This window comes from Engraulis encrasicolus, chromosome 6 (genome assembly GCF_034702125.1).
Source record: "Engraulis encrasicolus isolate BLACKSEA-1 chromosome 6, IST_EnEncr_1.0, whole genome shotgun sequence".
Lineage (NCBI taxonomy): Eukaryota > Metazoa > Chordata > Actinopteri > Clupeiformes > Engraulidae > Engraulis > Engraulis encrasicolus.
Genome location: NC_085862.1, coordinates 28,462,274 through 28,478,671, shown reverse-complemented (window position 1 = coordinate 28,478,671; position 16,398 = coordinate 28,462,274). Strand labels below are relative to the sequence as shown.

Here is a 16,398-nt window from a genome sequence, read left to right as displayed (position 1 = left end):
ACCTCACAAAAACATGTTCATGCTTCAGTTCACAGTCTTTATTAACCAAACCATTTAATATCCGGTATCAGTCACTGCACATTTCATTGTAATCTATTCACAGACATGATCATGAAAATGGCCATAATACTCGTTCCTGTGAAAAGGACAGTATGTTCAGAGCACTGATCCATCCTTGGACTCATCAGGCATCGGTGTGTTTCGTGCCAAACATGGGACTTCTGGGATTGAACTTCTACTTGTTGTGGGTGCCAGTAAACCGATGGAAGAGCCATGAACATTCCCAAAATCAGCCGCTACTTGAGCCGTTTTTGGTAGCGTGGGTACAAAAATGCATGGATAACCTTTTTGCTGCAACAGTGGGTTTGCTGTGAGAAAAGAGCCAGATTTCTTAAGCGGGACTGACTCTGAAGTCTTTTTCGCCAAAGCCTTTGTTCTTGGATGTCCATGTATAGTGGCCAGGCTCCTGTCATCACAGGACGGTAGTCTGATGTTTATTTGGGACATGCCATTTGTTTTGGGGTTTACTCCATTATTTACTGTGCCTGACAACCCAAGGGGCCCAGGCAGCGGCTTCAGGCTGATGAGGGCGAGGGCCGTAGTTTTGGAATTACTGGCTGCTGTGGCGCCTGGGTTCTGAGACAACCCCCTGTGATTCGGATTCTCTGGGCCCTGGTCAGCAGGCTTGAATATGGTATCCACTGATGCGGCCAGGTATTCCTGTTGGCTCCGCTTAGCAGTAGAAGCCCTGCGCTGGAACCTGGTTGCATACTGTTCCTGTATATTATCTGTGAGGCGGACGATGGCAGAGTGTATTTTGTTGCCCCTGTCATAATCCTCCAAATAGGTGCCACTTCTGGGATGGGTGTCAGTTGGTTCCAAAGTGTGGAAGCCTTTGCTTCTGCTGTGGGGTTTGTTGTGTGGCTGCCCAGTATTGTAGACCACTGGGAATGTCTCACTGGCAATCTGGGAAAACAGAACAAGCACTCTGCCACAAACAGCGCATCACTATGGACTAAGTTGTCAATTTTAATTCATTATTTCCCTTTACTTTATTTGCTAATATTGGTGTGCTCTATTATTATTACTCTATTATTAACATTATTAATGCTGTTGATATGATGGCAGAATAAAGATATAGTATAGTCATTTTTGTACTGCCCATTCACAAATGTTATCCTTTTCATGAATACTTACCACCAACATTTCTAAGTAGTCATTACAACTGGGAAATGACACTTTTCATACATGAAAACAGAGACAGAGGATTTTCTCCATGTCTGCCATTTTGAATGTCCAGTAATGGACATATTTGTCTGCAAAAGTTACTTTGGTCAGACAAGTAAATATAATTTTTATGCTACGTAAATATTCATGAAAAGATGGATTTGTGAATGGGCAGCTGACATTTTGAACATGAACAACTAAAATGACATGCTTTACCTGACTCATTGAATATTTATATGCTGGGATCTAGACTTACCGACAAAGGTGTCTTAGCAGCTGAAGCTCGGTGTGACAGTACTTTCGAAGGGTTTCTCTTCAACTCATCCTCGAGGCATAAAGGCAGTGGCTGAGGCTCTTTCTTCTCACATAGCTGATCTGTATCACAAATGTCTTCTGACCTTGAATATGACAAGAAGTTAACTGTCAAAACCCGCTCGCGGGTTTGAGATTCCATAGAATTCCATTGTTGTATAACTCTACTGAGCACTGAGTGGATATAAAATCTCTAAATACCAATTGCAAAATATACATGTGCCTAGTACATGTACGTAGGGCTGCACTATTATGGAAAAATGATAATCACTATTATTTGGGTCAAAATCATAATCACGATTATTTATTTTTGCTGATTTAAAATATATATATATAACAAAATGAAATATAACCAAGAATGAATTATAAACAGGATGAGCAAAGTAAATGAATTGTAATAATTATGTAAAAGGCAATTGCATGAAACTTAGGTGAACAGATTTCTGGCCAGAAACACCAGCCTGTCAGTATGTTCTGGCTTCAAGGATGCTCTCGTTGAAGGTAGGTCACGATTGCCACGATTAAATCCTGATTGAAATCACGAATTCGATATCACGATTATATCACGATTTTCGATTATTGTTTAATTAATTGTGCTGTCTGTACGTGTTGTAGCATTAAGTCAGTGCATAATTACCGTCTTCCACTGGGAGTCACACGGGCAGCATTAGCATGCTCCACTTGCTCAGTCCCATCTTTACCAACAGAGTCGTTCAATGTTAACGGGCCATTCTCCTCATCTACAGGAAACATACAAAAATCAGAACCAACCAATTTGTCTACACAAATCACTCTTTATGCAGAGAAGATAAGGATGCAGGCTATATCTTACCCGTGAAAGCACTTATTGGCCTTTTCCCAGTACTGCTGTAAGTGGAGCTCCTGTAAGATGTATTACTGAAGCTTCCCCTGGTCATAGCTCTGCTGCTGTATACGCTGTCTGAGCGGTCAATCTGATGGAAGGTTTTGTTTGTTTGTTTGTTTTTAATAGAACTACATGACAAACTATGGATGTGTAAATCACACCGGCTAAAAAAAAATTGTACCGGTCTTCGACACAGGTACCTCTGATTTCCTATCAATACAACTTAATTACATTCATGTAACCATTTGATTAACATTAGACACTATGTGAATGAACAAATCAGTAAGATGGTGAGTTAACATAGACAGCAAATACAGTCTGTAGGTATAGTATAGTGAGAACACAACACTAGATATGCAGGTGAGGTGACACACCTGGCCACAACAGGCCAATTAATCTCTAGAATGTTGCTTCTTTTGAGTTGTAACTTACAAACTGTTTCCTTTGCTTGATCACAGTTGACATACATAAGCCTTGATAAAGGAAGTCTAACTTAGTTGACGAACTGCATTCAGTATGCATGAGAGGACATTAAATAAGTCAGAGTTTTAACACCTAATACGGTACCTCACTTGACCACTTTGGTCTGTGCTGCATATATTTTCTGAAGACAACGGAGGGTGTTCTAGGTATTCTTACAACCATGAAGCCATCCGAAGATTCCAGCTTTACTGTTAAGGGAAAAAAATTAGAACAGTGTGTGTTGCCTGATAACTGTTAAAAGTTAGTCGATTTAGGATTTGATTCAGTGTCCTCCTGATTTTGATGCCATAGCTGACTAAATCATGAGCCAGACGTCAATGAAAGCCAATTCAGGTTAAAACGAAAATAATAATTTAAACTTTTGCATTATGATCATGAATGTTTGCAACATCTATTTGCATCAGCTTGCTTCCTCAAAAAGGCAAGCATTAATTTAGGGCATTAATGTTTTACTGGCCTAACATAAAATACATTGATCATTAAATTCTGTACCCAATAAGCATACTCCATCATACAGATTTTTTGGGCCCTGCATGTAGCTCTAAGTAGATTCTTACCGTCACTGTCCTCAGATCTTCGGGATACATCGTCACAGATGTTCACCTTGCCATAGACTTTTTGAGCGGACCTTGACTCTTGGTGTCGAGTAGATTTTGCTTTACTAAAATAAAAGAAAATAAATTAGCTTATGTAGGCCAGTGCAAATGCCCAATCTCTATCTTGAATGTTTCATGCACAAGGTGATTTAGCCTACCTATGTTTAGGGAGACTTTTCAAATGTGTGATGTCAGTGCTTAATTTTGATTTCGATGTTTCTCTGTCACAGATCGGATACAATTCCCAGTCATCTGCAACACCACCACATGGTGAGCGTAGTAGTCCATCAAAGGTTGCACATTGTTCTCCGTGACTGAGCTTGTTCCTCTGAGAATCAAGCAAGTTTAATCAGAGAAGAAACTATAAAATAGGATATATGATATGCCGGGAATTAAAAACGGAGAACTCACCCTTGAGTGTCTGCTCAGAACTTCTTTGGAGTACTTATCAAGCGCATCAAAGGATGCAAGCACTCTGGTAGTCATCCTCCAAGTAGCATTTATGATGAGGACCGCAGGATCCCAGTCTACCTGTCAACTTACTGAAGGTATTGGATATGCCCAACGGCGTTTGATTTTACAACGTTGAGTAGGTCAGTTCGCAACCAAATGCACATACCCTCTCACCTGCTTGAGATACACCTTCCCGGTTATGTTTCTTTTGACATAACAAAGTAAGCAATGGCGTAAACTTACAAGTGGACAGGTCAACGCACTCGACCTAGCTGCGGGAGATCCTCCATCTTTAAAACGCGTCTAGAACTAACACAGTTACCAAGGCAACATAAAACTTACAGATGTGACCTCCTGACAGTTTCACGCCCCACAAATTAATTATTAAGATAAACAAGCATTAGTAAATAGGTTTTGCAACCCTAAAACGTGTTGTGCGACTGGTATACATTTTCAATTGGGGACATTTGCGTTGTCGGTTTTGCTTGGTAAGTAAATGTGTATCTTGTAATATTTATATCGATGATGATGATGACAATGATGATGATGGCACAGAAAGTAAAGCGGCTGTCTGATCCCACCTCTGATGATGGGTCCTGCACCTTTGGTTAACTAGGAACGAAAATACTTGGGCGTTGAATGCCGGTGGCACTTGTTTAGTGTAGGACCACGTCAGGAAGCAGAAGCACCGCTGTCATTCCTGTCGCTCGTTGCTGTGTCCTTGTTAGCTTTAGAGCTAACTAATGATCACCATCTGGGAAGATGAAATGAAATGTGACCTTATTTTTAAACTCTTAAAGGTGTATATTTGCCCCCTTTAGCTTATAGCAGGATGTTGCGAGCGGGTACCGCAGTCACCTGGTAAGTTAACCTTCGGTCGTTCGCCTGGTAGATGGCTAGGAGCTGGCTGGCTAGCTCCCTCCTGTCATGCAATGGGGCGTGATCATAAGGGTAGAGAACCTTATTGAGGTGTAATCCTTGGTTGCAATATGATTTCGCTTTACCGTGCATATGTAATACTAGGGTGTTGGTTGGGCTTGGAAGGTTTACATCCATGTAGTTTTTGTGATGCATCCAATGACTGCTTTTGCAGCACGCTAATGTAAAGTGTTGTTTGCTATCTGGTTTAGAGCTAATGAGTTCTTGCAGTGCTAGCTCCACTTCGCCCTGTCTGCTAACAATGTTTATCAAATTTCTTGTTGCGGCACTTAACTAGCAAAGATAGATTTGCACCTTGGTTGACTTATGGAATGCCGTGTTCTCAGTCAGCTAAACAGCTATGGAAGAACCTGCCCACAAGGCACACACGTCCCATGTTATTTGCTTTGCTTATCTACTGACCTGGCCATGCTCAGTGAAGCTTCGCTTCGAATTAGCAGCGTTGGAAGCATTTTAATATGGATTATATCTCAACAAAAACGTAACTCCCCGTAGAAGGCCACTTCTTATCTTTTTTTGAAGAATGGCTAGTTTGCATCTATGGAAAGCGAAAGAAATTGAACGAAATATTTTGAGAACTAAGCCTAGAATAGATGTTAGAGGGCATCCCTATTAATGTTATTATTTCAGCTTGATTTGAAAACGTACCCTGTTATTCATAAATTAATGACAAATGTTCAAACAGTTATGCACAGTATTGTATCCTAAAATCTCTTGCTGTTAAAGTTTGCTTCATCTATTTTTTTTACGTCATGTGTTTATGCACAGCTTAGCCTGCAGGAGTCTGCTGTCTCCCCGGATGGGCCTGAGAGTTGGAGTCCCTGTCCAGAAGCTTCATCCCTTGTCCCGTGCCATCCACCACAGATACTCCAATGCCAACACCCAGAGGACACCACACCGAACTGCTGCCCGCCATTTCACCTCCCTCTCTAGGCTACCCCCACGTACTTACAAGTACCGCTACGGGGGCCAGGGGGGACATGGCTACCAGCAGCACCGCACTTTTTGGGCGGTACGCTTGGCCGCCAGGCTGCTAAAACTAAGATACGTTGTGCTGGGGTCTGCCGTAGGAGGAGGATACACTGCTAAAAAGGCAAGGAACATTATTTGTTTAAATTCGTGCTCAAGTTATGTTCTCCAGGTGCTACTACAACCCTAATGGATGCAATCAAGGATGTCATTTGTAATGTTTATGTGGGATAAGTGGGAGATGGGCAGAACAGACTTGAACAAACCCGCAACTCCGAGCAGGCAGTTGTCTGTTTACTCTTGGCGGCCTTGATCTGCTCAAAATGTGTTGGTCAAGCACACACAAGCAACTTCAACCGTGGATGCTGCCCTGGGGGTGGCGCAGGGGGTTGATTGTCTCGTGCAGCACATACTAGCTTACTCAGAGCACATTGTCAGAGGTTACCAATTCAGTTCCGGTGACGTTTCGGTGACTTCCAGTGGTCTTTTTTGAGGTCACTTAAAATGTTGTGAAGTTCTGCTCTCGTTCAGTATTTCTCTATCAGTGGAGAATGCTCTCTCTCTCGCCCACTCTCTCGTTTACTCGCACACGCTTGTCTCTAACTCTGTCTTGGTTATGCTGGTCAGCGGGTTTCTTCCTGGATCTCTACAACTCATCTGAATGCCCAATTGTTGGATTGGTGCCTTTCCGCCCCTACTCAGCCAGGACTATTTACATTGCTGAAGGAAATGTTACTTTGCCTATGCTTTTTCTGCCTATATGATTGTTAATGTGGTAGTAGACTTTCACCTTAATCTTTGTGTCGTGCATGATTGCATAATATAATATTGGTGCATTGTTTTCCATATGCGTTTGTTTTTGATGCAGTTAAAGTTTTGCTCATATCTCTAAGCCTAAATTTGTGAAAAGGTGTGGATACATTGTAAAGGATGGCCTAAATATTTTCTTCAGTTGCACTCCTGCATAGCAATACGGAATCGGTCCATGCAATGTTTGTGACTGATGATGATGGTCCTCAGCTTTGCACGATGGTTTCTGCTCTCAGACTCGGTGGTCTAGTTGTCCCTGAATAGATCAACAAACTGCAAGAATGTTGTCCGGGTCAAAGACGTGCAAAATGGCATTGTCATTCAGTGTAACGGATACCTTCTGCTGACTGTAACGGTAAAAAAAAACATGATTTTTAAATTGTTTCAAGTGAATGGATGACAGCCGAGGCTTTCATGAATTCACTGAAAAAATAAATAAAACAAAAAGAGTCATGTTTTTTACAGTTACAGTCAGCAGAAGGTATCCATTACACTGAATGACAATTTAATTTTGCACGTCTTTGACCCACCTATATTAGGGTTGTTTCTTTGAAGATAACTTGAAGACTAGTAGATTAGTTACAGTTTGCATATTAACAAGGCTATCTCCACTCAGCAGCACTTTCCTCTCCTGTTCTGGACTATCTGTAGATTTGTTTGTGTTTTTTTTTTGTATTGCAAGTCATTATGGATAAATGCATTAGTATAAAAATATGTTGATGATGGACGGGGAGATAGAAAAGTTGTTGTTGTCTTGAGATTATTATAGGGATTACGGCCTACAGATGGAATGATCTTAAAATGTGTCCACAGTGACTTGTTTTGGTGGCCAGGTTTTATAGTAGTGATGTTTAAAGAAAAACGTGCTCATGCTCTCTTTTCAGACTTACGAAGACTGGAAAGACTCGCTGCCTGATCTTAGTGAATATTCGTGGGTAGTGCCTGATTTTGTGTGGGAGCTCAGCGAACAAATAGACTTAGGTGAGTGTGTGTAAAAAACGTTGCATTTTGTTTGTTGTTTCAATGTTTTTTATGTCACATCATCATGATCGGCCCATGTGAGTGCAAGTCTGCCTTGTGGGTATCGGTACTCATTTCTCTTCTCTTGCTGTTTGCAGATAAACTTGCCAGTGCTTTCCCAGATCTGCCAGATGCAGAAGAGCTAGCCAAGCTAATACCTGACCTGGAGAAGATTGGGGAGAACTTCACCTTTCTTAAAGGCCTTCTGTCAACTGGTATGTCCAAGACTGTTTAAAACACATGTTTTGGTTCTAGCAACAAATGCTTTTAAGTGAAATAGCACTTTTCTTTAGCACTTTATCTTTACGTTAATACAGTAGCACTTTTCAAGCTTTCAGGCTGGATTTGCTTTTTTTTTTTTTACCAACGTGTCTATTGTCTGTCATGCCATGTCGATATTTGGGGTCTGTCAACTACTATTTGCTTCTCATCTTGCTAGGTCTGCTTCTTTAACAGTAGAGTCCATATTCAGTCAGTCCCTGGCTATTCCCATTACCATCACGACAAATATCTTATGCTGTTGATGTTTAAGTTTTACACATTTTAAAACTTTTAGACTTGAAACTTGTATTTGGAACATTGTCAGTAACAGCTAGAGGTAACTTGCTTGGAGAACTGTAGTGTGATAATGCAGAAAAAAATGTTTAGATTAACCTTGCTCCAAAATTAGCTACACTTGACGTTCTTCAAATTCCTTTGGTGATAAGTTGCAGTATAAGCTAAGGTGCCTCGACTTTGTAGACAAGATTCCTAAGCCAAGCAGTTGTTTCTCAAATGATGCTTTGACCTAACTGCTTTTTGAATTTGACTTGGATTAACATGCCCATTGGAAAATCAGTGTCTTTGTGATGATAATCTCTAGCTCATTGCCATTGCTCTGGTCTGGGGTGTGTTTCTCGACAGCATCGTTGCTTACTAAGTTCGCAACATTCTTGGTTGCAATGCAGTTTCCAATTGGCAGCCTACTACGTTGCTAAGCAATTAGCAACTATGCTTTCGAGAAACAGGGTCCTGTATAGTAGAGGAGAACACGACGAGGGAACGTTAGCTCATCATTCCATATTATTCCACCTAGCATGACCATGTGACCTCCTTTTTTTGCTGTCTTCACGTTTATTTTGATTTTCATTCTGTTCTTCCTGTTCTCCCCTCCACGTTCTTTACAGGTATGAGTTTGGTTAGTGAAGTGAATGGAGCGTCTGGTCTGCGTCTGTTGTTAGGTGTGTAAACCCCCCCACCCCCACCTCCTCGTCCTCAGCCCGTCACTTTATGTCCCGTTGCTGTTTCAAGTCTCTCCATCCTAGACAAAGGTGCCACTGCCCATGGCTTTAATCCGCTGCCATGGGGATGGAGCTCGTCGTAACATTATGTGGGGGGGATGCACACTTGGACATGCCAAGTCTCTACAAACCTGGTCTGATTTCTTTTTCATTACTAAAAAAAACCAGGAGGCAAGCAATTGGCACAGTTGTGATTTGTTGTGGTGATAGACATGTATGTTAATTGGAATTTCTTCGTTCAGCTATACCATCTTTTTAAGTCTATCAACACATAACAGTCCATTTGATTAGCCTTGAATGTAAGAGCTGTCTACTTGTAAATAGAATCAACAGCATAACATAGCCATTTATTTTGTCTGGATCTGTGCACATACTGCCTAGCAGGTAAATGTTAAAGGAATACTGAGCTATTTTCAGCCTGATCCCTATGTAATGCCATGGTGGACTACATTTCATTGTAAACATCTGTTGAAAGAAATGGTGAGTTGGAAGTATATGCCAAATGCCTTACATGGATATCGGCTGAAGACAACCCTGTATTCCTTTAATTGTGTGATCTGTGTGGGAATAGAGTGGAAGGACTCTCCTTTCATGACTGACCAGCATCCTCACCTGGCTTGTACTGGGGTGGAACTTCTTAACTATCTTTCTTTCCTCTCTCTCAAACCTGCATCATGATCCTCTTTTGGTTTGCTGGTCTGTTCAAAGGGTGTGTGTTTATTGTCTTTGAACATTCTCATTCATCCAAATCATCTTAGTCAAGAGTTAAGTCATAGGCAACTGGACAGTTTGAAACTCCAAGAAGGGAAGCGACTCATAGTCCAGTTACCTACAACTTAACTCTTTTGACCTGTGTGAGCTACCTCCACACCTTACAAAGAGCTCCTCTGTGACTGTTTTTCGCAGCTACTTGCAGCTGATGACTTGTGTATTTTCACTTGTGAGATGACTTGGTGGTTTACCCTCACCATTTCATTTTTAAAACGAAGACTTTGATCACACTTTTTCCAGACCAGCACACTCTTCATCCTGTATTCATCCTGTCTTCATCATTAGTGTCTTGCTGAGTGTCCGCATTTTCCTTGTCTTATGTTCTGATTTCTCCTCACCAACAAATGACTTACTTTTCTCTTTTTGAATCCCAGTAAGTTCGACAGTTTGGAGATCAATACGTTGCAAACTGAAATAATGTCCATTCAAATGGTAATTTACAGGGCTCTAAATTAACACCAGCCAACCAGCCAAATGCTGGTGAAAATTCAGTTTGGCTGGAAGAAAAGAAAACTTAGCAGTCACTTTGACTGGTACAGAGTGTATGTGTGGCTAGTACGATTTAGCAGCTACTAGCCAAATTGGCTACTGATGGGGGAAAAAAGTTAATTCATAGCCCTGGTCATTTGTAGCGGTGCTTAAACCAGCATATCTGCCAGGCCTCCATACCTGTGTATGTGTGTTAAGGACAATGTATATATAGCAATTGGAACACAAGCCAAAGGCATCCATAAACACATTCTGTGCCCATACCAGACCAGTGCTGTTTCATGTCAACACGGCCTTGACTGTTGTATAGGAATTGACGTAACTAATTTCAAACCAGACTTTTTTTCCCTCAGTGTTATGGATATAATATCTAAAATGCTTTGAAAGTAGCCCATCTGTAAAGTCGATGTTTTAATTTCCAAACCTTTGAACTCTTTTAAGGGGACTAACATCTGGGAATCTAGCCAATCAGATCTTGTGTGTCCAGCATGTTTTGAAACAAAGAACAATAATTGGAAAGTCGTGCTGTGCTGTGGTTTTCATAACCTCCGCTTTCTACAGAGACCTCTTTTTTTTTTGGACGGTGTGTTTGTCAGCGTCTACTATAATCCACCTTGCCGCTGCCTCAAGTTTGTTCCGTTTACCTCTTGTGTCGCTGCAGAGACCCCTACGGACGCGGCCCTGAAAGCCCCCGAGGCTCCGGTGGCAGCAGCAGCCACGGCCGCCACGACAGCTGCGTCAGCAGAGAGTGCCGGCAGCGCAGACAAGCAGTACAAGAAGGCAAGTATCAGTCTCACTGTTGCCCGCTGCCTGGCTTCTCCATGCATTACAGCTGCCACCACCACCACCACCCTCTGGGTCCCACTCATTTGCCAAATGAGTGTAGTGTTTCACAGCACATCCGCAGGGCTTGCAGTTCACTTGAGGTGACTGGACATGCATCAGGTGTTACTTTGCTTTCACACGTATGGCATTTTGTAATGGTTATCTTTTTACCTGAAGGTAATCATTTTCTCTGAAACGCTCCAGCCTATGGTCGTGATCACAACCAACCGGCTTGTGCTTGCAGCCGATATTTTGATTGTCAACAGGCCGAACACAGATTTCGATTGTTGCCAATAGTGATTCCTGGAAATCTGCCTGTGACGTGAAGCGGATTTTCTGCCTTTAGTTGAACACTTTCGCTTCTCTATTTGCTTGGGGCGGACATGCAGAAATTCACATCCCCCCTTTGTGCTGATGATCAGCGTGGAATACGCTCACTTTCAGAAACAAACAACATAAAAAAACGCCTTGTACTGTAAAATCCTGGTTTGTTGTGATCACGTCCTGTGCCTGCTGTTGCACTTTGTAAGTGGTTTCTACACGGTCGCAGATTTGGCTGTAAAAAGTGAGGCATTTGTCTCAACCTAAGATGAGACCATTTGATATTTACATTACACTTACAGAATGTAACTTGAAACAACAGCAAGAAAATTTGATGGATTTGATGAACACATTTGAACGCATTTATATTTTCTTCTATTCATTTGCTGCTTTTGAACGAGTTGCTTATCCCACAGCTCAATACCAAGCTCCAGATTGCCGCTGGTCTGTCCTGCCGCTGTTCTCTTGGAAGTATTGTGTTGTCATTGCTTTTATATCACGTCCCACCTCTCATCTCATTTCATCTCATCTCATCTCAGCCTCCCCCTCTGTGTCCCCCTCTCCCCTTGTCAGCCCCTGGCTGTTATGTGTCATCTGGGGCAAGAGAGCCATGCTTTCTGTAGGGTAGGACCACATGATGGTGCCTTTCATGTGGTCCAGCTTTGGATGTCTCTGTGCTATTTTATGCCAATGCTGCTGCTTCCTTGGGTAGTTGGACAAAGTGTTTCTCCTCATTGCAATGTTCCACAATGTTGTGTTTGATTTGATACTGAATTGTATGTTGTCGCTCCCCACTATATGGTAAGTGGGTATTGCTGTGAATTATTGGTCGGCTTCACAGATCCGTATGCAAAAAGGAGAAACCAGTTCCTTATATATTTTATGTATCTCTCTCTCTCTCTCTCTCTCTCTCTCTCTCTCTCTCTCTCTCTCTCTCTCTCTCTCTCTCTGCCTCTGCCTCTCTCTGCCTCTCTCTTTCTGTCTCTCTCTCTCTACCACATTTCTATGCATAATAACATAGTTGCCTTATCATGGCTTCATGTTATGTTCATATTCATGAAAGTGTAAGCCTACTACAACAAAACAGCTTAGTCTGCTTTTTTGAGGCCTAATACCATCTGGCTATTACAAAGCAATTACCTGATATAAGGAATTCCACATTCGTTGACAAGCTAATGTACCCGTCTGCCATTCGCTTGGAATCCTGTTCTCCTGCCCTCTTTCCCTCTCTGCCCCCCTGTGCCAGTGCTCCCGCTGCCAGCTTCCTGCTATAGCGCTGACGGATCACTAGAGCCTACCCCCCAAACGCTTTGCTTTGCCCACAGACACCTTGAGACTTGAAAGACCACAAGGCCTCTGCCTCTGTTCCACAGGGGTATTTAGGATTGATTAAGTATTAATAATACAACATCATTCAGGGGTGGGAAATCCCACAACTAATTTACAGACACTAGCTAACCTCATTTAGAGAGCACACTTCCAATAGAGCTCATGTTCAGAGCCATTCCTTGTTTGTGAGAAGTTTGTCTTTATGGAGGGTTGGGTCTTTGTTGAGCTCTTTAATTGCATTTCTTAATATGGAAAGTAAGGTTACCCATTTGTACTAATGTGAACTGTCCTAGTAATAGTAACGTGCCACTGGCTGAGAGGTGCTGGTTGCTGGTATCAGTGGCCTCCTCCGCTTGTTAATAGCTCTAAAGCCAATGAAGATTAGCGGTTTGTAGAATGCTTTCGGTGCTACCAGTTGAAGCTTAGGCGGAGCGGTCTTCATTGGTTTACGTACGTACGTGGTGGCAACAGATTTCTCTCCTCACAAAACCTCATGATGACCTCAAGAGCACCAGGCGTGCCCTCGCCCATTGGCTTAAACTTGGTGTTCGACGAGTGAGGTTAAGAGGGGGTTCTCTCTCTTTCTCTCTCTCTCTTTTGGTTGGTTGATGGGGCGTAGCTGGTTTTTTTTTAGTTATCTGTTGTCTCTTGTCTCTTGTCGCCCTTGTCTCTTACTGTGCCGTCCCTCCACAGCAGGGTTTGCTTGGTGAGCTCATTCTCATTCAGCAGCAGATCCAACAGCATGAGGAAGAGGTCCGTAGGGCGGCGGCGGCAGCAGCGGCGGCCCATAACGCGCGGGCCGCTCCTCCGCCTCCTACAGAGCCTCCGCCACCACCACCACCACCGCCTCCGCCACCGCCGCCCGAACCCAGACCCAGCCCGATTCCCAGTCCGGCCCCGGCCCCGGCCCAGAACGCCATGCCCAGTCCAAGCCCCTCGCAACACAAGCGCAAGGTGAAGGTCCACATCCCCTGGAAGATTAAAATCACCACCTCCACCACCACCACCAACCCCAACCTACCACCCAGCAGTTCAAGCCCATTAGGATGGACACATTTTAGCCTCTCGCCTCTTCTAGAAGCTTTTTGAGATAAGAAGCTCCTTAGAAAGAATGTTGTAGTAGAGAATGCCCCCTCTAGATTATTAGGTAGAGGAGTAGAGCTGAGAACTTGCCATCTTTGTGTCATTCCAATCGTAATGCTCTTACTAGTTCCTTTGGCTTTTACCCACTATATGATAGACTTTAAAGGTGTCATCCATAATTCTAATTTATTCATAAATATGTTGTTAAAATGCTCAAATTATGAACATATCTGTTAATGCCCAAGTTGAGGACGTAAAACTTCCACGAGTTCAATAACTAAGTAGCAGCAAGGATGGCACCTTTAACGGTCTCTCATAGTACTATGTGTAGATAAGTTCTTCCTTGTTTATAGGGATACATACATACACGTATACCGGTAGGTTCCTTTTGCCACATTTTATTGTTGGACGCCAACGTGGTAATGTGGCATTCTGTACTGTAACGTAACGTAACGTAGGCTCCCCTCCCTTTCAAGCTCCACGTCTAATTATGGACCGTCCCCCATTCTTTATGTCCTCGAGATTGTCAGCGCCCCACTGGCACACAGACACACTGACGTACCGTGCTAGGCCGTCATTTAGTAGTACGGAGCCACCTGCTAAGTTAGCTGTCACCTCACCTCCCACTCACAGTCGTCCGTGCACAGCCAGCCGTACCCCTGCAGAGGTCAATGCGCCCCATGTGTGTGGAGAACCGTGTGGAGGGAATAACAGCACTGCATGGAGTGGAGTTTGCGTTACCTGCATGGACTGTTGGGCGTACGCACTAGGCAGGCAGTGAGGCGTTTGCAACCCTAATTATTCTGTACAACTAAGCTCTGTGACCCAAAACAACATCTCATCACTTCAAGTGGCCTTGTAGTGATTCAATAGTCTCTTAATCGCTTTAGTGACCCTTCCATTTAGTGTTCAGTTAATGTCTTAAGTGCAATCTTAGTTAAGGATAACTCTCGCCATAGCCTCTTCCAAACCGCCTCACTCCCCTGTTTGCTAGTACTATGTTTTGTGTGTGTTTTACGTGTCTGTGTGTGTGTGTGTCTGTACGTGCGCCCCTGTCTCTTTGCCCCCTCCCCCATTACCTCCCCAAACCTCAATCATTTGCCGGTGCTCTGTAATTGGCCACGTGTCTCTGTTCCGTCTGTCCGACTGCATCACAGTTGCCTTGCAGGTGCTGAATGATTTCATAAGCTGATTTTTGATTTGTGCTGATTGCTGAATCATTCGCCTGTTTCTTCCTCATCAATGTGATTAATGCGTAATAATTGAGTCTCTTCCAGGCTTGTGATAAGCTGTTCTCTGTGTGGTGTGATTCAACATTGATTTGTATGCACAGCAGAATTGAATGAACGAGTGAATCGTCCTTGAATCCGTTACTTGGATTGCTCTGTGGGTGTTCAATGCGTACGCCATTAGTTTGGATGGATAACCAAGGCAAAAAAAAATCATGTTTGACATTGGTGATGGTTTAACGTTGCATCAAGGGAACTGTGAAGGGTCTTGTGTTGGCTCCATAATGTTGTATCATTGTCTGTCTGTCTGTCCACCAGCAGGCATCAGATAAGGAGAAAATTGACCAGCTACAAGAGGAGCTTCTCCGAACTCAGGTGAGCTCAATGTATACTGTTGAGCAAAAAGCCATGTCCTTACCAGAGCCTTACCAAGATTTATGTTCTACTTTGAATACTATTTATGTCTTACTTCTTGTAATTTGTACATCAGAGTACTATATCATAGATGTATCTGTCAACACTCATTTCTGATCATGTTAATCTTGTCTACCTGAACTTGTCTACCACTAGTTTTTGCACATTACACACAGAATATATTTTTGCACAATTGCCTTTTTATTTTTTTCTGTAGTCTTTATTTTCCCCTCCCTGACTATTACCTGTATTACACGTCTTGTAATGTCCATGTGGGTATTGTGTATTTATATAAGCTACTTGATCCCTTAATTTCCCCCCGGGATCAATAAAGTTACTCTACTATATCCTGTAATATCACTATGAGAGATAGATTTGGTGTGAATCATTTCATGGCTCTCCTGGTGGAGGAGATCACCATATTTTTATCCTGACTAAATTGAAGTTGTGACTCTTGTGTGTTCAGATGAAGTACCAGCGTATGCTCGAGCGTCTGGAGAAGGAGAACAAGGACCTGAGGAAGGTGGTGCTCCAGAAAGACGACAAAGGCATCCATCAGAGGAAGGTCAAGGTAATCTCAAAGGTCAAAGGTGTTTTCAAGACACATTTCTACTTTTTTACTTATTTTCTTGTGTTGATTAAAAACTAAAAGTAAATGTTTCAGATCTACTTACTCTTACCAGTCACTCGGGTTGTTTTTTGTGTCATTTATAGACTGATGTTTGTCCAAAGTACAGAACTAAGATGGACAGTAATTCATTTTTCCTCATTTTGCAGAAATCTCTGATTGACCTGTACTCAGAAGTGCTGGACATCTTGTCAGACTACGACTCCAACTACAACACTCAGGACCATCTGCCCAGGGTCAGTCATTTGCATGTAGCGTACTGCTTTAACCCAGTTTAGCCTGGAGACACATATACAAGTACGCTGCATTCAGGCTCTTGAGAGTTGAGGGTTCTTGATTAAAAATGTTAGAGCTG

General features: G+C 42.7%; 2 protein-coding genes across 11 annotated transcripts in view; one reads left to right on the top strand and one right to left on the bottom strand.

Annotated features, from left to right (window-relative positions):
* Positions 1-16: 16 nt before the first annotated feature.
* LOC134451050 (uncharacterized) lies at positions 17-4,282 on the bottom strand. Of its 2 annotated transcripts, XM_063201192.1 has the most exons (8): positions 3,895-4,277; positions 3,642-3,811; positions 3,445-3,548; positions 2,972-3,075; positions 2,372-2,492; positions 2,177-2,279; positions 1,484-1,625; positions 17-966 (listed from the first exon to the last, which is right to left on the bottom strand). In XM_063201192.1, the coding sequence occupies exons 1-8, from the start codon at positions 3,967-3,969 to the stop codon at positions 157-159; spliced, it is 1,629 nt and encodes a 542-aa protein (XP_063057262.1). In that variant the 5' UTR covers positions 3,970-4,277; the 3' UTR covers positions 17-156. The 2 variants fall into 2 exon arrangements, with proteins under 2 accessions (XP_063057262.1, XP_063057263.1); XM_063201193.1 differs by lacking the exons at positions 17-966; positions 1,484-1,625 and adding an exon at positions 1,632-2,067 and having other exon boundaries at positions 3,895-4,282.
* A 328-nt stretch (positions 4,283-4,610) lies between these two features.
* The window catches only part of opa1 (OPA1 mitochondrial dynamin like GTPase), a 69,650-nt gene continuing 57,862 nt past the window's right edge, over positions 4,611-16,398 (top strand). The window contains exons 1-10 of one of the 9 annotated variants that reach the window (XM_063201182.1): positions 4,611-4,797; positions 5,644-5,968; positions 7,539-7,635; positions 7,773-7,889; positions 8,841-8,894; positions 10,876-10,994; positions 13,386-13,643; positions 15,320-15,376; positions 15,882-15,998; positions 16,193-16,279. In XM_063201182.1, the coding sequence (XP_063057252.1) occupies positions 4,769-4,797; positions 5,644-5,968; positions 7,539-7,635; positions 7,773-7,889; positions 8,841-8,894; positions 10,876-10,994; positions 13,386-13,643; positions 15,320-15,376; positions 15,882-15,998; positions 16,193-16,279 (1,260 nt within the window). In that variant the 5' untranslated portion in view covers positions 4,611-4,768. Of the gene's footprint in view, positions 4,798-5,643; positions 5,969-7,538; positions 7,636-7,772; positions 7,890-8,840; positions 8,895-10,875; positions 10,995-13,382; positions 13,644-15,319; positions 15,377-15,881; positions 15,999-16,192; positions 16,280-16,398 lie in introns of all 9 variants that reach the window. The other 8 variants (XM_063201184.1, XM_063201181.1, XM_063201183.1 and 5 more) reach the window with 8 other exon arrangements.